Raw genomic sequence first — 23,610 nt, 5'->3', positions numbered from 1 at the left:
CAGAATATTTGCAATTCTATTTATCATTTCTATTTGGCTTCTGTGACCTTCTGCACCTGCAGGACCCAGGTGTTATGTACCCAGAATGGGACTTTGATATCCAAAGCAGCACAATTTGCATTCAAAAAAATTCAAATAGACACTAGATTTTCAAATGGAGAGGTCCTGTTCCCTCAAATCATGAGATTATTTGTATGATTTTTCACAAGATCTTCACATCCAAGACTTTGGACTTTATTTTTGCGCATAAATGTGGGATGATCTTTTTTTTTTTTAAAAAAAAAAAAAAAAAGAGTTGGTTTTGGTTGCTGAGCATTTAGGAAAGAACAAAACCAAAAACAAACAAACAAACAAGCAAACAGTAACTAATCCCTTACACTCATATGAGAAGCATACATTCCTGCAAGCTGTTTGAAGTGAGGTCCCCAATCTGAAAGGTAGTCATAATTCTGATCCACATCTGACATGTCTGAGCCTAAGGAGCTGAGAGATCCTGCCAAAGAGCCAGTCCCCTCAAACGCATATCTCTGAAGTGAGTCATATGGAGGAGCACTAGGATCGGTATTGGCTTCTTCAAGCTTTTCTGAAATAAATTGCCTGAAGATGGCACTGTCAGGGCCAACCTGCAGAGACTGTCTGTAGAGGCTGTGGATTTCTGTGGTGATGTTCTTTCGAGGTTTGCATGTTCTCATGACTGTGCGGGTCCTCAGTGCTGAAATATCAAAAGCTTCTGTGTCCTCCTCACCACCTCCTTCATCATCATACCTGACAATGTTCTCTCTAAATTCTTCCACTTTCTCTGAGAAGAGAGACTTCTTCCTCTGCTGTCTTATGGCTACAATTGCCAAAAAAAACACTGACAAATAGAAACAAAATAACAAATTTTGAATGTGCTTGGAAATACTTAAAAAATAGTAATGTTTCTTAACATTGCTACAATTACAAAGTGAGGCTATCTTAACAAATTTATAGAGCTGTGATTTTTATAGTTTTTATGGTTTTGAGATTATCACAGAAGGTGGTAGAAAAATGGCTACAGAGGGACTTATAAAATGGGTGAATGAAATGGAGCAATTCTTTGGGTAGATGAGGGTTTGAAGCAGTGATGGAAACAGATAATTATTTTTTTTGAAACTGTTTTATCACATAATATATTAATTCAACATTCAAAATTTATTTATTTATTTATTTTTAATCTCTCCCTCTCTTAGATTAAAGCCCTAGGAAAAGCAGATAAAAAATGAGACAATGTGTGAGCTATCCTACTCCATGGATTGAAAATAATTCAGGTCCATAGACCATGCAGGGTGTGGTTCACTTGTTTATACTACATTGATTTGGAGATTTGAAGAATCTGAAGAATTTTTTTGTGATGTTGTAGCAGTAATTACTGTTGGGGTTTTTGAATGAGAACAGCTTGTTTTTTTTTTTTTAACATACATTAAAGCTTTTTTTTTTTTTTTTTAATAAATATTTTAAATCATTCTTTTCAAATCCTGTATCATTTCATTTTTAGCTGAATGATCCATTTTAAATATTCTATGACTTTCACAGAGATTAATGATTTCATTTTCTTCATCTAAATCGTACTGCAGTTTTATTCAACTATTCAGTAAGTAAGTAGTTTGTGAACTGTAATTTTTTACTCGGGAAATAATATGACACAACTACTAACCATGACAGGATTTTACCTCAGTTAGGGATATGACACACCTGAAGTAGTTCTTTATTTCCCTATATACTCTTTCCTATCATTGTGAAATAGTAACATAAAACCTGAAAGCCCTGGAAATAATAATTTCTACAATACATTTACAAAACCCAAATAGTTTCAAGCTATTTCAAGCTATTGCATGGTGAAGTAACTCATTATATTTTAATGATAAATACAAGGATAAAGTTCCAAATAATAATAATAATAATAATGTTCAGATTATGTATAGGAATTTGTATATCCCATTTTGAATATTCATAAAAATGCATTAGAGGATTTAATGCATTTAAAATATGTGTATCTGTAAAGAGTATGGAAGATTAGCTTCTGTCCCTTTTAAATTTATTTTTGTGTCTATATTCTTGCTTTGACATTTATGATGTACATAACCCCAGACAGTGAGTATTTATTCCACCTGAAGAGAGTACCTCTCCACAAGCAGCCTAGAATATTTAATAAATAATGTCATTGATGGCCTGGATAATGCAGTGTCAAAGTTTGCCTGATACTTGACCCTGTAAGTGCATAACACTAAGTGACCAGGTTCAAATATCCTGCAACAAGCAAAGAAGCTTTTAAATGCATTTTAAATGCATTCATGCCTGCCAGTAAGCTTGCAATGACAAAAAGGTCTTCAGGGGCTTCAGTCAAGGGAGTTGCTTTTCAGTGCCACTACTGAAAGTAAGATGACTCTGGAAGTACAGTAAAGTCTAGAAACCACAAATCCCAATCATATATTCCTGATTTCTTTGTTGGAAACAGGGAGATGGAAGTGGGGGAATTAGTTTATTCCTGGACTTTGTTATGAAGTCAAAAATGGCTAGTGTCTGGCCAAGAGCACACCCATCTAGATACAACAATTATGAAGTACACTTTCATTGTTTCAATCCTCATTCTATCTACTCAAATTGTTCTAAGGAATAAATAGAATTGGATTTATTTTTTCGGAGGCCATTGTTTTGCTTCAGTTTCCTGCGTGTCACATAATCCTGAGACCCCAAAGCCAAATAAAGTTGCTGATTCATAATTCATAAACATTTTGCTTCTGCAAAACTCATATAACTGTGGGACTACATTATGGGGTACATTTTAGGAAGATTCAATAACTCATTTCAATGAATTATCACCCAGAGATTCAGTTGGACAATCAAAGGTAAAACAATGGGAAATAATTAGATCCAGATTCCTAATGCTGAGAAAAATCAACCCATAAATTTGTAGGCAGAATGCAGAGTAAGGGTGATTTTTGACTTATTCAATATCTTTTTTTTCCCTGGTGTAAAGTCCAATAATTCCATTAGCTTTATTGGACTTCTCTTTCTTTTCTTGTGTTGCTACTACAGCAGATCAAAATACAAAATCAGTATAGAGCTACCAGCCACCATTTTCAAGCCTTAGTTTTCCTGTGGTTACCAATGATATACTTTATGTGATGTTATGCATAGATTAGATGAGATCATACTGTGTAATGAAGGTAGATAAAAGAATGTTCTTCACCTAGATATGTTTGGAAAATAAATAAATAAATAGGGGTTACTTAAGATTGTTTTTTATTTTTTTTCACTGATATAGAAGTTTAAAAATGTTAGTATTGTATTTTTTCTCATTAATAAATACATTGAGAGAATCATTATCCTTGAAAGATTTAGTTTTAAAAATAATGTGATTTCTGCTATTATTGTTTCTTTCTCTCCTGACATTACATTTGTGTTGTGACACTGTTTGTTAAAGTTTACCTGTTCATTTTGGATAATATTTTTTCACATTTTTTAATAATTTTGTTGAAAAACAGGTTGTACTAGGTTTTCACAATTTAAAATGATTTGATATCGCATTACTCAGTAAAACCTTATTTTACCTTCATTTTTTCTGACTTTGAATTTATTTTTTTTTGTTTGTAGAGTTTCACTCTTGGTTGAAAAACTGTTTCCCTAGCATGATCAGTCAATTGTTTTGTGATATTTCTGGATATGATATTTTATGCGCTATGTAATTACAAGGCATAATATATATATATATCATATTCTTACATAGGTAACAGTCAGAGATGGAGTTGGAAGTCTTTCCATGTTGCTTTGTTCTCATCAGCTTGAATGAGGTCTTCAGGTCCACGACCACCATCAACAACCAAGCTTTAAGATCAGTCTTTTTGTCTTGTAAAACAAATCTACCCATCTTTATCACTTCTCTTTCTTTCTAAGCTACCATACCTTAACCTTTAGTCTGTCACAGACTTACAGGATGGATGAATCACTGGAACATATTGCCCAGAGAAACTGTGGATGCCCCATCCCTGGAAGTGTTTAAATCTAGGTTGGATGGGGCCCCGGGCAAGCTAGTCTAGTGGATGGTGTCCCTGCCCATGACAGGGATATTAGAATTAGATGATCTTTAAGGTCCGTTTCAACCCAAACCATTCTGTGATTCTATGAATGGTTACTACTGTACACCTGCTGTTATGGTATGTCAGTGTCATCAAATCGCTCATCAAACACTACACTAATAATGTGTAGCCCACTAATAATGGGGTCTATTTCCTTTTTCTGAAAAAGATCAAATGCATTGTAGCAGTGATTGCTGCCAGGTATAGTTTGCAACAGCCGTAGCCCTGAGCAGGGCAGGAACAGCCAGCCTTGGCTGGGTAGGTCTGGATTTGTAAGTGCCATTCACCAGCTATGCATGACTAGGGCTTTACATTGCAGAGGTACAAAGATATCTCCTATGCATTTACAGTGTTCACTTTTCACATCCATAATATACTTTGTAATGGAAATAAACTTGGTGTCTCCTGACAGGGAAAAATGCCCAACATTGGAGAAATGTCTTTCTGGAGATTTTACATAGAGAATAACAGAGGTCACCTGGTCCAAACCCCTGCTCAAGCATGACCATCATAAGCAGGTTGCCCAGTACGATGTCCAGGCAGCTTTAGAAGATCTCCAATGAAGAAGACTCCACAACCTCTCTGAACAGTCTGTGCCACTGCTTATTCAACCACATAGCAAAGAACTGCTTTCTGCTGTTCAGATGGAACCTCTTATGCTTCATATTTTGCCTGCTTATTCTTGTTCTGTCACTGGACACCACTGAAAATCACAGAATCACAGAATTGTCTAGGTTGGACAATTCCTTATGACCTTAAGATCATCGAGTCCAACCTCTGACCTAACACTAACAAGTCCCCCACTAAGCCAGATCACTAAGTTCAACATCTAAACATCTTTTAAAGACCTCCAGGGATGGTGACTCCACCACTTCCCTGGCCACCCATTCCAATGCCTAACAACTCTCTCGGTAAAGAAGTTCTTCCTAACATGCAACCTAAAACACCCCTGGCACAACTTTAGCCCTTTCCCTTGTTCTCCAGACCCCTCACCGGCTTCATCGCCCTTCTCTGGACTCACTCGAGCACCTCGATGTCCTTCTGGTAGCGAGGAGCCCAAAACTGCACACAGTGCTCAAGGTGCGGCCTCACCAGAGCTGAGTACAGGGGTACAATCACTTCCCTAGACCTGCTGGCCACACTGCTTCTGATACAAGCCAGGAGGCTGTTGGCCTTCTTGGCCACCCAAGCACACTGCTGGCTCATATTCAGCTGGCTATCGAACCAATATTCCCAGGTCCTTCTCCGCCATGCAGCTTTCCAACCACTCATCTCCCAGCCTGTAGCTCTGCTTGGGGTTGTTGTGCCCCAGGTGCAGGACCCGGCACTTGTCCTTGTTGAACTTCATAGAGTTGGCCTCAGCCCATTGGTCCAGCCTATCCCTATCCTCCTGCAGAGCCTTCCTACCCTCAAGCAGATCAACACACACACCTAACTTGGTGCCATCTGCGATTGAAAAAAAAAAAAAAAAAAAAAATAAGGGCCTGGCTCCATCTTCTTTGTACCTTTCGTTCAGGGATTTATACATATTGATGAAATCCTGCTAAACCTCCTCTGCTTCAGGTTGATCAGCCTGGACAGATACAGTTGCTCAGTTTCTGAGTGTATCAGATTCTCTTTATCTTTTATTTTTTTGTGTTGATCTTAGCTGTACATACCTAAGGCAGAATGTATTATTATGTATCTAATTTATTCTTATACTAACCAATCTCCTTTACTAATGCTGTCTTCAGCTTTACCTAGGCTCAATATTGACTTTGAATTCTCAGATTTTTATTATAATTAATGCTAAATAATTAAAGCAAACTTTTAAGGCATGGTGTTAGGATTCATATTTTACTGAAAACTGGAAAAAATATTTAGATTTAAGAAAACAGAAAAGAAATTAAAGATTTGACTTATTGATTTATTTTTTTTTCTCAATAAAACTGCACTTCCATATTTCCTGTCTGGGATTATCTTTATTTATTTATTTATTTATTTTACATAGTCATGATTACTGTAAAAAAAAAAAAAAAAGTCATTTATCTTACTTCTACTTACCCAGGAGTATTAGTATGCAAGCCAAAACAGCAACTAAAGCTTCTGTACTGAGACCCATGGAATACATGAAAGCTCCATATCGACAGTAGAAGGTGTTCACTTTAGTGTCACAGTCACAGACAGTGACAGTGAGAGTATTTGTGCTTGTAAGTGGTGGGGATCCATTATCCAGAATTAATATTGGCAAATAGAAATAAAACTGTTCTTGTCTATTGAAACCACTTTTTGCTGTGAAAATCCCAGCTGTGTTATCTAGAAGATAATTTTTGTACATGATAGGCATTTATCACAATAAACAATAACAATAAACAATAAAAACAATAACAATAAAAATCCAGTGGAATATGACCTATTTAAAAACAATGCTACTGTTCAACATTAGCAACGTTAAGAAAGTAAAGCCAGCCATGGATATATGAACTGTCCTTGTGTCAACTGTGAATAATTACATTTGTTTTGTCATATGTGTTCCAGGTTCAATAATAAAAATTGACCTTAAAGCTGTTTTAATGTTTGAAGCTAAAAAATTCCAGTTTATAGTATCTGATACCTGCTCAGGCCAATAAATTGGTTCTTATAATGGTTCCTGCAACCAGCTGTTAACAATCCAGCAGCTCACAGATGAAATATAGACAGTTTACCAATCCAAAAGGTCCAAAAATGTGCCTGACAGCACACAGAGAAAGCAGGTAAAAAGTGAAAGAAGACAAAGAAAGAAATAAAATAAAAAAAAAAAAGACTGAAATAGTCTTTTATTTCTTTCCCTGAGAGAAAACTGGAGTTAGCTTAGCACCTATTATCTAAAGGAAGGAAAAGTTGTTAGTCTCTCACCTTGCTTTAACTACTAGTGTTTAATAAGTACTGTATAAAACCCAATAAACAGTTTAAATACAGCCCCTTCTGAACTGAACTCCTTATGAACTAATTCTAATCTGAAATTTAGCTCACTGGAAAACAAATTAAGACTATTGAAATCTGCGCACAAAGAAAAAAAAATATTTATACATGTATGTCAGGTTTTTGATCATGGCAGGATGAATAACCACATGAGTTCATACATTTTTATGAACATACATCAATTACATTTATAGCATATTTATCCAAAGTCTACTGAAGTTAACTCCCCATATTTAAGACTTTCCATGTTTCTTAGTCATAGTTCAGAGGACAACTGTGAGATAAAAGACTCCAGATCTTTAGACTCACTTTTCCTCTTGCCTACTACTATCCCAAATCACCCAGCCATTTGTGTGAAATGCAGCAGAAAGGTAGAGACTGAAGGCTGAGCATATGATGCTGGAAAAGATTTTTCTTTTTTTCTTATCAATAGCCTCCAAAAGGAACTGAATATACTGCATATCTTTGCTTGGACTTTGTGCTGAATGAGCAAATGTGGGAAAGGCTCATTGTACACAATTTGATCTTAATGTAACAAGTTATCTCTTCTTGGCACTGAGTGAGAGGTTAATGAAGCTGGGAACTGAAACATATTAAAACATTGACTTTAACTTTGAAGGTATTAAGAAAAGTTGTTTGCCATTTAATATAGTCTGAACTTTCCAAAACTTACTTCCATTGATTTATTCACCTAGCCAGAAAATTCAAATAATTAGCAATGTCAATAAGAGCAATGTGTGCTTTAGCTGAGTCTGAAGAAGCTCTTCATACTCTCAGAAGGCTGACTCTAAGTGGTTGCATTTCCTGCAGTTACTGTATTTACATTTTTTGCCTTGGACTGGTTTTGCTTGATATCTATGTTACTCTTTTTAAGAGTTTCAATCAATTGCAGTTCTGAATAACATTAAAATTCATATAGGAGACATTTATATGGTGTCATCAGTAACCAATTAATGTAGTTTAAATTGTTTTAGGAAATAAGATTACTTTCCTATTAATTTGTGTTTATAATTTTGGTCTTACTGAAGTGATGAAGTAACAGACTTGTGCTAACAACAATCTTCTCTTTCTGGAAATCTTATTTCTTAAATAAATGCATAGCTTTAACAATAAAGTTGGTACTTTCCACTACATCCTATATTAAGAAGATAAATTATAAGGAATAGCAGTGGTTTTTTTTTTGTTTGTTTTTGTTTTGTTTTGTTTTTTTTAATCTCAGATTTATTTATTTTTTCTTTTCATTGATATAAAATCATCTTTTGCCATTTAGTTTACTTGACTGAAAAAGGAAAATAAACTGATATTATCAAATTATTGTTTTGAAATATGCTTCATGTTGTGTTCTTATAACAACATTCTCTATATAAGTGGAAATTTTTATAAAATTGGTGATGTGAAGACCATTCGAAACATCCATCTTTCATTAGAAAAGCCTTAAAGAGCCACATGAATGACAGTACCTTGATTATCTTTGACAGTAAAACGTGAGTTGTTTGTACTTTCCTGAGCCAATGAGAAGTAAAAATGATGACTTTCTTCTGAATCATCTTTATCCACTGCACTGATGCTCTGAATTAGCTGGAAACACATATAAGTACAACTGTTAAACTACAAAAGCGTTCAATGTTCCTTTAAAATGATAAAAGGACATATCATGTTAAGCCACTGATGCTAGAAATGAAGTTTGTAAATACATATTGAGTGTATGTTATGTACTCACAAAGATACAGCTCCTATATCTAAACAGTCTCATTGAGACTGGTAATCTGCAAATATTCTGCTTTTATTTTTCATCTGTTTGAGAGCTAGGCATTAAAATCTTGAGAAAATATATGATTTCCTGGATCCAAAGACAAGGTGCAAGTTTTATAAAGTTTTCATAAAAGAAAAAAACAATCATATATATAGTATTTAGTCCTTTTTTCTTCTTTTTCTCTCTTTCTCCTACCCTACCTCCAAGGTGCCAAGGTGAAAGGTGATTCTACATTTAAACAAATTATTCTATACAAAATACTTTTCCTTCCAGCCCACACACATATTGATATCACTCAACTGATATTTTGTAGCTGCAGTAAGAGAGATATGTTGACAAGTTCCTGTGCTGAAGTATTGATTTTGAATATTATAATAGACAGATTATGGAATTTCTTGGGCATTTTTTCTCAAGAAAATAAAATATCGTTCATTTAAAAATATGTCAAAACAGATTGTCATTTGTAATAAAACATCAAAAGTAACATTTAACATTTGAAAGATTCTATTTTATGTCTGTAAAGAAACAACTAAATAAATACTTAATAAATTAGATATGTTTCTGCTAACAAAGTGCTTAAATTTTTTACTTTTACCAGAAAACATTTAGTGACCTGGCCATCAGGATATAATAGTAAGTGAGGATCATTGATCATGCTGCTTCCAGTCTACCAACTTTAAGAAAAGATAGTGTCCGATTTTAACTTGGGTTCTATTTTATCAGTCACCTCATGCCTTATTTGTACCCAAGAGACCTACATACTCAACTTACCCCAAAAGACAAAGCACATATATGCTACAAGAAGTACTTTAAAAGCAAAACCAGCAGTAAGTCAATACAAGTGACTACAGCCTTCCATCTGTGCTTTTGAAAACTCTTTCCTGATTAAACATTTTTAAAATTTTTTTTTTTCAGTGAAAGATCTAAAAATTCAACATTTTTTTTTTCAAAAAAGATAAGTTTGATGAAATCAACACAGCAGTGTGCAAATTGTGGCTTCTACCCTAGAAGCTTTTTATTCCTATTACTCTGTCTTTTTTATACATTATATATATATATATATATTTCAAATCTATATTTTCACTCCATATGAGGAACCTCAATAGGAACCTTTACGCCTCAAATGAGGGCGTAAAGGCCTTACAGAGGGATCTGGACAGGTTGGAGAGCTGGGCGATCACCAACCGCATGAAGTTCAATAAGAGCAAGTGCCGGGTCCTGCACCTGGGACGGGGAAACCCTGGCTGCATGTACAGACTGGGCGATGAGACGCTGGAGAGCAGCCTAGAAGAGAGGGATCTGGGGGTCGTGGTAGACAGCAAGTTGAATATGAGCCAGCAGTGTGCCCTGGCAGCCAGGAGGGCCAACCGTGTCCTGGGGTGCATCAAGCATGGCATCGCTAGTAGGTCAAGGGAGGTGGTTGTCCCGCTCTACTCTGCGCTGGTGCGGCCTCACCTCGAGTACTGTGTGCAGTTCTGGGCACCACAGTATAAAAAGGACATGAAACTGTTGGAAAGTGTCCAGAGGAGGGCTACAAAGATGGTGAAAGGCCTTGAGGGGAAGACGTACGAAGAACGGCTGAGGTCACTGGGCCTGTTCAGCCTGGAGAAGAGGAGGCTGAGGGGAGACCTCATCACAGTCTACAACTTCCTCGTAAGGGGGTGTCGAGAGGCAGGAGACCTTTTCTCCATTAACACTAGTGACAGGACCCGCGGGAACGGGGTTAAGCTGAGGCAGGGGAAATTTAGGCTTGACATCAGGAGGGGGTTCTTCACAGAGAGGGTGGTTGCACACTGGAACAGGCTCCCCAGGGAAGTGGTCACTGCACCGAGCCTGTCTGAATTTAAGAAGAGATTGGACTGTGCACTTAGGCACATGGTCTGAACTTTTGGGTAGACCTGTGCGATGTCAAGAGTTGGACTTGATGATCCTTAAGGGTCCCTTCCAACTCAGGATATTCTATGATTCTATAACCTTGATAAATTTTTATTATTACTATTGAGAAGAGATTGTTGAGTGATATACTTAGTGACAGTGTACAAAGGATGGAAATTCCTTAGGAACAGGTTTTTCTTTTCTCAGAGCAAACAAAATATCTAAGGTGATACAAATTTGGGTATTGGCAGGAAGTTCAAGATATCAGTGAAGAACAATAGCTGATCCCTAGTGTTACACTGGGAATAAATAATAGTCTTTATTTTGGTAAGGGGATAATATTCCCAGAATATTCCTAATATGAACAAGAACAGAGAGCAAAACTATACATATGGTCTAAAACATAAATGAGTAACATATTTTTATGATATTGTTCTGCCCTATGCTACAAAAAAAAACAAACACCACCACCACCACCAACAACAACAACAAAACTCTGTTGGTATTTGATGAGGTTTTGCTGGTAATATTTCCATGTCCAGAGGTAAGAAAAATCTTTTAAAGGTTGTATATTTGACCATAATATTCAAGGTCTATCAAGTTACACTGAATATGCAGATTCAGCTTGCATATAGCAGTAAGACATAAAGACGGCTTCTACTACACTTCATTTCTAATTTGGCTACTAAAATATAGAACTACCTACCATTGGCAATCTATTAAAAAAAAAAAAAAAAAAAAAGTCCAAGAATAGATGATTTGCTTTTTACACATCCAGTTTTTGTTCTGACTAATAATTATTTAACCACATATTAAAAATATCTTTGAAATGTATATTTTTAGAAATGTATAATTTGAAAAATCACAAAATTACTGCAGCTTTAAATATTGCTTTGCTATTTCATTAAGTTCTGTAATTTTATATACAGAATGCATTAATTCCCATAAATTTCATCTGTATCTGTTCCAATAAATACAATACTGAGGAGTACATGTCTATCTGAAAAAAAAAAAAAATCCCTTGTTTTGGTTTGCACTGTGCTGTTCTTACACAAAGCTAAGATTTCTATGGTTATGTTCAGCATATTCACATGTTTTTAAGGATTCACCCTAGAAGTGGAGGACAGTGCAAACCCTTAATGTTTATTTCTTACTATACCACTTCCATTAAGACTCAGCAAAACTGAGATGATTCTATAAAATATTCAGAAACCAATAGGCGGCTCTGATTTTGCTGAGCATACAATAAAATTCACCAGGAGAAAAGCTGTATATCTATATCTATATAAATAGATATAGATATAAAACACATTTCTTAGACTTCTGTACATCTAACCTCAGAGATGTACAGAGATGTACTTTTACTGGGGACATCATCACCACAGACAGAAACACTGCACTTTTTACTTGTGAGTCAAAATTTAGGAAAAGCTTGATATTTTTGTGTGTGTACAAACAAATAAACAAACAAACAAACAAAAAGTGAATATTTTGCTTCTGATTGTTGTATTGACTCGAATTGCTGAAAAATTTCTTACTTCAGGTCTTATTTTAGTATAGAACCTTTTATAATCCAGCAGCCCACCTGAAAATGTTTGTTGGAGAGGAGAGGAGAGGAGAGGAGAGGAGAGGAGAGGAGAGGAGAGGAGAGGAGAGGAGAGGAGAGGAGAGGAGAGGAGAGGAGAGGAGAGGAGAGGAGAGGAGAGGAGAGGAGAGGAGAGGAGAGGAGAGGAGAGGAGAGGAGAGGAGAGGAGAGGAGAGGAGAGGAGAGGAGAGGAGAGGAGAGGAGAGGAGAGGAAGACATTTACTTTAATGCTTGCCATTTGACCCGACAATATATTAGCTGAAGAGCAAGGGATATGCCTTTCTCCAGCTACTTCTGAAGCACAGGTAGCCTTTGCAGATGGAAAACTACCACGTGCATAACAAACAAACCAATTGCTGATGTAGAAACATATAAATGGATGCAAAGAGCTCTATAAAATTCCTTTTTTCAAGAGGAAATCTTTATTTAACTGCAAACTAATCAAGGTCTGAGTAAATCAATCTGATGTAAAAAGAGAAAATCTGTGACTTAGAAATCAAAACAGAGCAAAATATTTGAACAGAACCATCACAGATATCCCAAAGGTCTAATTTTTAAGTCAAAAGAATTCATTACAGGATTAAAAAACATACATATTTTTTTCTCTGTTTTTAGGTATTTGATGGTCAGTTTGAACCTAAAAAACAAAACAAAACAAAACAAAAAACCACTTTGAACATCCCCCTTTTTTTTTCTTTTAGTTTTCTTGTCTGGAGTCTGGCTGCACTCTTTTTGAAGAGTTTGTCATAGATCTGAATAACTTAGAAAAAATGTAAAACAATGAAGAATGAAGAGTGAGCAATGTACATTATGGGTATTAGGAGATTAGAGAGCTATTGGATGTGATAATATGCATGTGGGGAGGAAATAGAAAAAAAAAAAAAAAAATCCTGGGAAGGATATTTGATACAACAAACCCTACATTTTCCAGCTATTGAAGATATAAGGATTTGACTTAAAGACTTGCAGGCTTCAACTGAATTCACTAAGTTTTGAATTTAGTTCAAAACACATGGTTTCTAACAAAAATATTCTAAACCACACACATGAAAAAAAAAAAAAATCTAAATGTTGTCTAAATCTGGTTCTCCCAGATGATGTTATGCTGTGACTGAAAATCTCAGGCCTAGGTCTTATACCTGTGACATTAACGTGAATCAAATCTGTTATTTATTTGTTTGTTTAGAATGTTAACAGTCAAACAAGGAGATGTATCTTTCTTTTACATGTTCTGTGGTGCTTTATTCAGTAAGGGAAAATACCTATCAGTCTTCTGAAATTTGTATTTCAAACTGTACACATATCAACAGAATTATTTTTGGAATTAGACAAAATATATCCTATGCTTGTAGTACTAAAATAGTCAATCTCAGAGGAAATAGTGTCATCTCAGATCAGATCTTCATGGCAATGAGAAAAATGGTAGCTAACTCCTTAACACTTACCTGGTTAGAAACCGCATTTTCACAAACAAATGTTTCATAAAATTTAGCGAATTCTGGTGCATGATCGTTAACATCAAGAACTTGGATATATACATATGCTTCTGAAATTTTTTCAGGATTTCCTAATGGTTAAAAGAAGATGGAAATAAAAATTTATAAGTTATCTGCTATATATTTTAAAGTAATATAGACAAGAGAGAATATTATTTATATTTCACAGTGGAAAATAGTTACTGACACTTACAGACACATTAAATACTAAATCTTTTAAAATAATTCTGTTAATATATAACCTGCAATATGATTTAGCATGTGCTTTTGAAGTTAAACTTCTAGTCTTAATTGCTAACATAGAAATAAGGGTGCTTTTTTGCTTTGCTGGGGTCCTGTCTTGAAATGACTTTGTTTTTCTTCTCCAACATTATGTTAAATTACAATAGAATGTCATAGTACTTCTTACAAAAGTTTAGATATGTTCACTTTTTCATTTACTAAGTTGGAAACTGATTTAAATGTAAAAAATAAAATTTGATCTGCAGAAATTAAATGAGGTTTTGTTCATGAAGAGCATCTTATTATCATGCATACCACAATGATTGGTCACAACTTTTAAGAAATTCTATTACAATCCCTTAATATACTTATACTTCTTTACTACACTGTACTCCTTTCATATTTTGAAATTTTGAAGTTTTTAGTGAAAATCTCACCAAAATTTACATAATTTCAAAATACTTGTGCCACTGCTAACCATGAATAATTGTAATAGACACTGATAGTTGGTCCTAGCCGAAACAGAAAGTTGAGACTTCTATAAAGAACAGATTTGGAATTTGGAAAAACAGAGCTATTCTACCCACTGGTCCCAAACATATATTTGTAAAGAAGTCTGTGTTTACCCAGACATGTGTACAGCTTTACTCTTGATGGAATTGTTAGATGGGATTACAGTTATTTTCCAAGTACTATTCACACAGCAGATTTAATACATAGGCATTTGATACTCATGAAAGCTTTAGAGCTTCTCTTAGATGAATATACTTTACTACTGTGGCTATGTAAAAGCTATGTTAATATGGCTTGTTTCCAAATGAACAGGAAAATAAAGTTGCCAATATAAGACACTTCAATTCCTGCATTTACTGCATTTACATTAGGTTATATTGCTGTAACTGTCTCAGACAAGGAAAATCCAAACCTAATTATAATAATTTAATGATAGAAAATTGTGTGTGGAATAGGCCCTAAAATCAATCAATCAATCAAAGAAACAAAACCTTATGCAATAAAAATGTTCATAAATGTCGCCTTGTCCTGGTTTCAGGTGTGATAGAGTTAATTTTCTTCATAGTAGCTGATACGGTGCTGTGCTTTGGATTTACAATGAAAATAATGTTGATACCTGTTGTGGTTTAACCCAGCTGGCAGCTAAGCACCATACAGCCATTCATTCACCCTCTCCCCTCCCTCTCTGGGATGGGAGAGAGAATCAGAAAAAAAAAAAAAAAAAAGAAGCCTGTTGGGTTGAGATAAAGACAGTTTATTAGGACAGAAAATAAAGGAAAATTAACAATAATAATAATAATAATAATAACTTGTACAAAACAAGTGATGTACAATGCAGTTGCTCACCATCCACTGACTGATGCCCAGCCTATCCCAGAGCAGCCAGTGCCCCCACCCCAGCCAGTCACCCCATATTAATTGTTCAGCATGACGCCATATAGTATGGAATACCCCTTTGGCCAGTTCAGGTCAGATCTCCTGGGTCTATCCCCTCCCAGCTCCTGCTGAACCCCCAGCCTGCCCACTGGCAGAACAGAGCGAGAAGCTGAGATGTCCTTGGCTTAGTGTAAGTACTGCTCTGCAACACTTAAAACATCAGTGTGTTATCAACATTATTCTCATCCTAAATCCCAAACACAGCACCCTACCAGCTACTAGGAGGAAAATTAACTCTATCCTAGTCAAAACCAGGACAATACCATGCTGATGTTTTATTTGTTGCTTAGTAATTCTTGCACTAAGCCAAGGATTTTCCTACTTCTCGAAGTGCCCTGAGAGCAAGGAGGGTGGGGTACACCAGAATTTGAGAGGTAACACAGCCAGGACAGCTGACCCAAACTAACCAAAGGAATATTTCAAATCACATGACACCTTGCTCAACATTTACATTGGACATACCCAACCTTTAGGAAGGACAGGCTAGGGAGATGAGTATGGAGTTTCACCCTATATGTCAATGTCCAATTGGAATGTATGTGGCTCTGCCTTGGGATGTTTGAGGAGCTAAAAGAGAATTTATGGGTTAGGATTAAAGGGAGGGCAGGGACAGGTGATATTATAGTGGGGGTCTACTACAAGCCACCTGTCCAGGAAAAAAAATAAAGATTAAAATTTCTAAAAACTGTTAGGAAAAGTCCTGGTCCTACTTGGAGACTTTTTAACCACCCTGACATCCACTGGAGGGACAACACAAAGGTGTATTAAGCAATCCAGGAAGTTCATGGAATGCATCAGTGATAAATTCCTTCTCCATGTGATACAGAAGGCAAAGAGGAAAGGTGTTGTACGGGACCTTGTTCTCACCAACAAAGAGGGGCTTGTGGGGAATGTATAGGTCAAAGGTAGTCTTTGTTTCAGTCACCATGAAAACGTGGAGTTCAAGTTCCTTAGGGCAGCTAGGAGGTCGCACAGTAAACTCACTAAACCCTGGCCTTAAACACTTGAAGGGATGGGGAACTGTGTTCAGTTTTGGGCCCCTCGCTACAAGAAGGACATCGAGGTGCTTGAGCGGGTCCAGAGAAGGGTGAGGAAGCTGGTGAGGGGCCTGGAGAACAAGTCCTGTGAAGAGCGGCTGAGGGAGCTGGGCTTGTTCAGCCTGGAGAAGAGGAGGCTCAGGGGCGACCTTATCGCTCTTTACAGATACCTTAAAGGAGACTGTAGTGAGGTGGGGGTTGGCCTGTTCTCTCACGTGCCTGGTGACAGGATGAGGGGGAATGGGCTTAAGTTGTACCAGGGGAGTTTTAGGTTAGATGTTAGGAAGAACTTCTTTACCGAAAGGGTTGTTAGACATTGGAACAGGCTGCCCAGGGAAGTGGTGGAGTCACCATCCCTGGAAGTCTTTAAAAGACGTTTAGATGTAGAGCTTAGGGATATGGTTTAGTGGGGACTGTTAGTGTTAGGTCAGAGGTTGGACTCGATGATCTTGAGGTCTCTTCCAACCTAGAAATCCTGTGATTCTCGGAATCCACAACTTCTCTAGGCAACCTGTGCCAGTGCCTCACTACATTCTAAGTGAAGAATGTCTCCCTTATCCTAATCTAATTCTCTCTTTTAGTTAAAGCCATTACTCTACTCCCTGAACAAAAAGTCCCTCCCAGCTTTCCCATAGCCCCCGTTTCGGTATTGGAAAGTTATTATAAGGTCTGCCTGGAGCCGTCTCTTCTCCTGACTGAACAACCCCCACCCTCTCAGCCTGTCTTTATAGGAGAGGTGCTCCAGTTCCTTGAGCCCCCTGTGGCCCTACTCTGGACTTGTTCTAACACATCCATGTCTTTTTTGTGCTGGGGGCCCCAGACCTGAATGCAGTACTCCAGGTGGGATCTCACAAGAACAGAGCAGAGGGTGAAAATCGCCACTCTCAATGAGCTGGCCATGCTTCTTTTGATGCAGCCCAGGATAGAGTTAGCTCTCTCGACTGCAAGTGCACAATGCCAGCTCATGTTTAACTTCTAGGCAATCAACACACCCAGGTCCTTCTCATCAGAGCTGCTTTCAATCCATTTTCTACCCAGTCTGGGAGGAATACAGAGATGTCCAAGCAGCGAGGGATCAACTTAAGAAGCTTAAGTCCAGATAGAATTGAATCTGTACAAGGACATCAAAGCAAACAAGAGGTCTTCTACAAGTACCTCAATGACAAAAGAAGGCTAGGGAAAATATGTGCCCTCTCTGGAAAGAAACAGAATACTTACTTATTCAGAACATTAAAAATGTTTAGGTAATGAAACCTCTGCTTTAGCAAGGGGGTTGAACCAGATGACCTGCAGGGGTTCCTTCCCACGTCAACCATTCTGTGATATTGTAAACCATAAAACTGGGATGAGTTAGCCGGGGTGGGGGGGGGAGGAAGATTGCCTTTACTCATGGATTGGCTGGGTATCACATGGCTGGTGGTGAGCAATTGCATTGTGAATTACTTGTTTGTTTTTTTTTTTTGTTTGCTTGTTTGTTCTGTTTCCTTCTCTCTCTCTCTCTTTTTTTTTTTTTTTCTTTGCTCTCTTATTAAACTGCCCTGTTCTCAACACACAAGTTATGCAATTTTCTTTCCAGTTTTCTCCCCTATCTCACTAATGACAGATCTGAAAAGAATGTGTTAGAAAGAACAAATTGTTTATAATCTGTTATAAATAACAGTAATAATGAATAGTTACTGGTCACAATGTTGAATTTTTTGCTTTTGAAGTTGTTGTACTTGCTCTCCAAGTTGTACTATGTAACCTCTTATTTGCTGTATATGCTTCTTTTTTGCTGCTTTTATTTTATTTTTTTTTTTTTTTGCTCTGTGGGCTGTTTTAAGGTCACTTTTCAGTTTATCACTTGGCTGTATTGTGTAACACTCCCTCATGAATGATAAAAGCAGTGATCACAAGCCTAATCTGATACCTGGTCTCAGCATTACTGTTAACTTTGGGAACCATCTCTTGAAAACTATCAACAATTATACTTACTACCTTTTCTCCTCAGAGATCCGATCTGTGGAGGAAGGACAAGGAATGACACCTTCCCCTTCTTCTTCACCTTCCCTTCCTACTCCAGGCCAGATACAATAGCTCTTAAGAATTTTGAATTTCTTTGGATGTTTAAACCTGTATTGATGTCTCCTGAATGTGTTTCTAGTTTGGTGAAAGGTTAAACATCTATTTAAGAATATCACCCAGAGATCTGCTGGGAAACAAGCTAGTTATGAATGTCAGGGTGTGGGAGATAGTATGGACAGGTACGCAGAACAGTGGGCACTTCCACTGTTTTGGAACTTTACCTCTGAACAAGTGCAGAATCCTGAAAACTGGTAGTGTTTGGAAAAATATGCTGTCACTGGCAATTCCAGAGAGATGTAAATCACTGCAACATTCTGCGGCCTTGCCCATTTCTACTGAGCTATGTTCAACACTATTCAGCACCCTCAAGGGGAAGAAAATGTCTCTGGATCTGATGCCAAGACTGAGCTTTGAGAAGCTAGAAAGTCTTTGACTTAGTGTAAGTACTGATCAGCAACAACTAAAACATCATTGTGTTATTGACATTTTCTTTATCCTAAATCCAAAAGACAGCATCATACAAGCTACTATGAAGAAAGTTAACCCTATCACAGCTAGAACGAGGACACACCTGAAAACAGCAGAAGGAAGATCTCAGGGTACTGAATACCTCTTGGAAGTCCTTCACCTATCAGCAAATTCAATCCACGTTTAGATGGCACTAATCATCACTTAGCTCTTAGAAAGGTCTGCTTTCACCACAGTGTAATATATCTACACCAGTAGGCAAGAAGTTTTGTAGCAACAATACTATTCATACTTACTTGAATGTATTGTTGGATAAGAGACACAACGGAGACATTTTCCAATAAATAAAATCATATTAAGATATTCTAGGAGCACTAAATATCTATTAGATTACACATGTCAATATCTCAGTCTGCTCTGTCTAAAACACAAGTATGTTACTCACAGAACATTCATTACAGTTAGAATATGCTTCATGATGTGTATAAGTGTCACTGCTTATCACCCATTCAGAAGTCCTTAAGACATTTTCTTAAAATAATCTAATGGACTTTTAAGAGAAACCTTTCTGCGTCACTTCAAATTATATGGCTTTGGGTGGTTCTTACATTTCTTTTTAAATTTATAATCCACTAGTTCCTTGGAGCAGACATTTGATTTCTTGGGACTTATGGAATCTGTGTTGATAGCTTTGAGTCTTTTGCCAAAGAAATGACAGCAAAAGCAAGTACCACTGAGATAAATGGCTAGATAGTCAGCAGTTTCACATAACTATTCCTCCTGTGAAATCATTAGAGCTGTGTTAATTTACCAAAGCTTATGATCTGTCAGTGTCATCTCAGAGATAGTTCTTTGGGGAATGACATTTCTTGTGTTTAATCCCAATATTCACAATAATATAATAGACAATGAAATAATGCTTTGTTTATTTATTTTATTTTATTTACAAAAAGTAGCACACATCCCTTTTAGAAATCATACACAGAGCGCATGACTTAACCTTTTTAGTTAGGTCAGAGATGGGTGTGTAATAGACTTTGTAATTCTATAAGGAGTGAGGGGAAGATTTTAGTGCCTTCAGCCATACACAAAGAGGCATGGGTAGAGCCCTGCCATCTATCTTGGCTTATTCTTAACTTGCTTGTTCATCAGATTCACGGATGCTGTGTTGACTTACATCCTACCATCAAATAAATGCACACACAAACAGCACCTAGGTACTAGTAGGGACATTGGAACTAATCTGAAAAGAAGTCTATCAACAAAAGTATATATGGCCAAAGAAGGGTGACAATTACACACTGAATTAATGATATGATCCATGACTGAAACCTTCAAAGAGCTATAAATTCTGCAGTCATGAAGTAGCTCTATAACACAATAAAAATGGACATCTGAAAAACCCTATGGACAAATGACTGTTGTCTCTTTAGGGCAAGTTTAAGTAAGACTAACTTTTCCACTAGAAATATAGAGAAATGAGAATCAAATTGAGCTCAAGCCAGTTGCTATCATGGGGATTTTTTTCATTCATGTTTAGTTCAATTGAGGGAAAGCTGAGCCAGTCATTCTAATTAAAAAATTAATTAATTGTCTGAAAATCATCTTCTGACTCAATAAATCACTGTCATGTAAATATAATGGCTTAAGGATCTTTTGCTGTCATGTTTGCTTCTGTTATGACTGTTAGAATGCTTCTATTTATGCTTTAGACTTGCACTTGGTGGAAGCTTATTAAAACCAAGTAAAAACTGATCAAATAAATCTTGATTTCTCTTGAGCTGGAAAAAATCCTATGTATAAAGTGGAATAAGGTTCAACAGGTTGCAGGTTCCCACTACTTGAGTTTAAACTCACGTGAATTAGATCTTATTCTGGGCTCCTTTAAACACAGTATCTCAACTGAATGATCCACATCACAAGTCATGAAATAACAGGCAAATTACTCTCCATAATTTCTGATCTCTGTCATCACAGTAAAGGCAAAAGGCTTGGGTCCTGTATAAATGCCAGGACATTGAATAAGCCCCCAGAGAGGTTGCTGCTGTAATGCAGTTTCAAGTTCTATCTCAACTTCAATGAATAGCTAGTGTGGATGAGGTCTAATGTCATTTTGATTTGGCCTCAGTGGAGCTACAATGTCATCCACATGTCATCCACAAAATGTCTCATGTACATAGTGTATGGTAGGACTATATTTCAAGGAATAAAATGTTACTAGTTCAAAATATAAATAATTTCAGGTATGTCCATAGCAAGGTGACCTAATTCCAATGCTTTGGAATATATTTTTATAGACAGTGACCTTATCATCACTAAAGAAATAAAGAATAAAAATAAGAATGTGGAGATAATGATTCTGTCTGCAATAACTTTCATTACTATGAAAGACCTGCTTTTTTTCTGCTCAGGAGATACTTATTCATTTGTAACATTTGGTTCTTTCCTTTTTTATTGTTTAGCTAAACAGAAAAGTCCAGACCAAAATCATCCTGCTGTGTTTCCATAGTGTTATTCAAGACATGACAAAAATATGCCAGAGATCAACTTTACCATCACCTGCCAGCTGTCCAACAACAAGAAAAGTGAGATATATTTATATTTAAAAACACCCAGAGAAGCTGAAAAGGAAGGTAATACTATCAATTTTCAAACACAAAATAAAGACTTCACTGAAAAAGGTTACTGGATATGTTGCATTGAACTTCTAGCAGTAAAATTCTGACATATATACAGGGAATGCTTCCTTTGAGGAACTAATGAATATATGTTTAAAGTAGATTTAACAATAAATAACATTTCAATGAGATTCAGACTTAAACTAACATGCTAAAAGTATTTAGCAAATCTGTTTGGTTTATTGATTAGCCAGTTTTGTATATTTGTATATTTTGGCTTTTTCTTCTCCTTTGTAGGGATTGATATGAAGAGTTTTTAAAAAGTATCTTAATAATCTTGTTAAACCACTTTATAAATTAGTAGCTGTTAATTTTCTAGAGCATTATCCTAGAGTTAGGGCAAGCAGGTAACCAAAAGTACAAATGGAGGCAATTGTATTTGACTTTCAAACAAAAATGAGAGATGAAAACTATATAAAGGAGATTTCAGAGATTTAATTGTCACTGAAGAGAAGTCTAACTGATTTAGGCCTTACATTCACAATTAATTTGAGCCACAGGTTTCTGACTGGTGTTAAATTAGACCCTGGCTAATTTCACACTAGTCAAAAATCTGGTGTGAAATTAACCAGGGTTTAATTTAACATAAGATCTTGCACTGCAGGAGCAATTCATATGCTTCAGTGTAACTTGAAAGTGTTACATGCACAATCCCATTACAATTTCTTATTTATTTATTTATTTATTTTTTATAAGGTCATCTTTTATGAAAGAGCACAGGACCTTGGAGCTCAAATGCATTCTGCCTCTATTTAACTAATCATTTTAATAATGTTCCTTCGTGTAGCAAGCAATAGTAGTATAATGAGAAGGAAGCATGCATTCTTCATTTAAAATAAGGCATATTCAGAGGATAATTACAGTTTGCAGTATATAAAGCACAGTGTTCCTTAAATTTCTTACTCACTGGTTTCTGTGGCTGTAACAGTTATGTTGTGCCAAGAAGCAATCTCTCGGTCCAGAGGTTCAGTTGTAATGATTGTTCCATTGTGTTCATTGATGCTGAACAATCTCTTTAAATGCATGCCTTGAACAATAGAATACCTGCACCAAAAAAAAAAAAAAAAAAAAAAAAAAAAAAAAAAAAAAGTGAAGCAAGAGATTCCCTAATACTGAAATGTTCCTTGAGAAGGACATATAAAGCTATTGTCAGCTGAGAAAACAAAGCTGTGCATATATCCATATAAATGTGTGCTGCAACAACTCAGAAGTCATGAAAAATGTACACTTATAAACATTTAAAATTCACTACTGCCAAGATCAAAGCTCTTCTTTTTATAAAACTAAATATGTCTGAGATCTATATTAATGTGAACTGAATCTGAAATGCATTATTCATTCTTACATCTAAGTCAGGCTCACAGCAGGTGAATGACTTCGCTGAAAAGAAACAGCAAAAGTGCCACTTGTGAAATGAATAATACTAACAGCTAAGTGGAGGTATAATGGTAAATCTATTTTATCATTGCTGACATGCTCTGATGCTGAGGGAATGGGCATTATAAAGAAAGAAAGACAACTACGTATAATGAAGCATCACATAGGCAGGCTACAAAATCCTAAAGTAGAAGATGATTGCAAATGAGTCCACTGCTCCTGAGTCTTCATTTAAAACACTGGATGCTATGTCCATATGCAGACATGCACGTGCACACATATGTACATACATACCATTCAAATTGTTAAAGTCACAGGCCAGAGATGGACTGAAAAAAGACACCAGAGATATTGGTTCAAATGGAAAGGATATTTACCAATATTCTTTCATGACATGAAAAAAAATCAATCAATCAAAACAAACAAACAAAAAAAAAAAAAAAAAAAAAAACTGTGCCACAGTTCCTAGCAGAGTCCATGTCACAGAAGTAAAATCTGTGTTCAGGGTTTAAAACGTTCTTACCATTCCACTTTGGAATTCCCACAATTAATTATTCCCTCTTTTATTG

The 23,610-nt window shown here is 36.2% G+C and overlaps 1 protein-coding gene across 1 annotated transcript in view; it reads right to left on the bottom strand.

Annotated features, from left to right (window-relative positions):
- Positions 1–365: 365 nt before the first annotated feature.
- Positions 366–23,610, bottom strand: part of LOC311206462 (cadherin-19-like) — a gene marked incomplete at both ends in the record, with an annotated part of 38,096 nt that continues 14,851 nt past the window's right edge. The window contains 5 exons of the mRNA XM_084281795.1: positions 366–856; positions 6,141–6,392; positions 8,498–8,615; positions 13,696–13,817; positions 22,572–22,708. Of these exons, the coding sequence (XP_084137921.1) occupies positions 366–856; positions 6,141–6,392; positions 8,498–8,615; positions 13,696–13,817; positions 22,572–22,708 (1,120 nt within the window). The remainder of the gene's footprint in view (positions 857–6,140; positions 6,393–8,497; positions 8,616–13,695; positions 13,818–22,571; positions 22,709–23,610) is intronic.

This window comes from Netta rufina, assembly GCF_964035555.1.
Source record: "Netta rufina genome assembly, chromosome: 2".
Taxonomy (NCBI): domain Eukaryota; kingdom Metazoa; phylum Chordata; class Aves; order Anseriformes; family Anatidae; genus Netta; species Netta rufina.
This window is presented reverse-complemented; position numbering and strand designations above follow the sequence as displayed.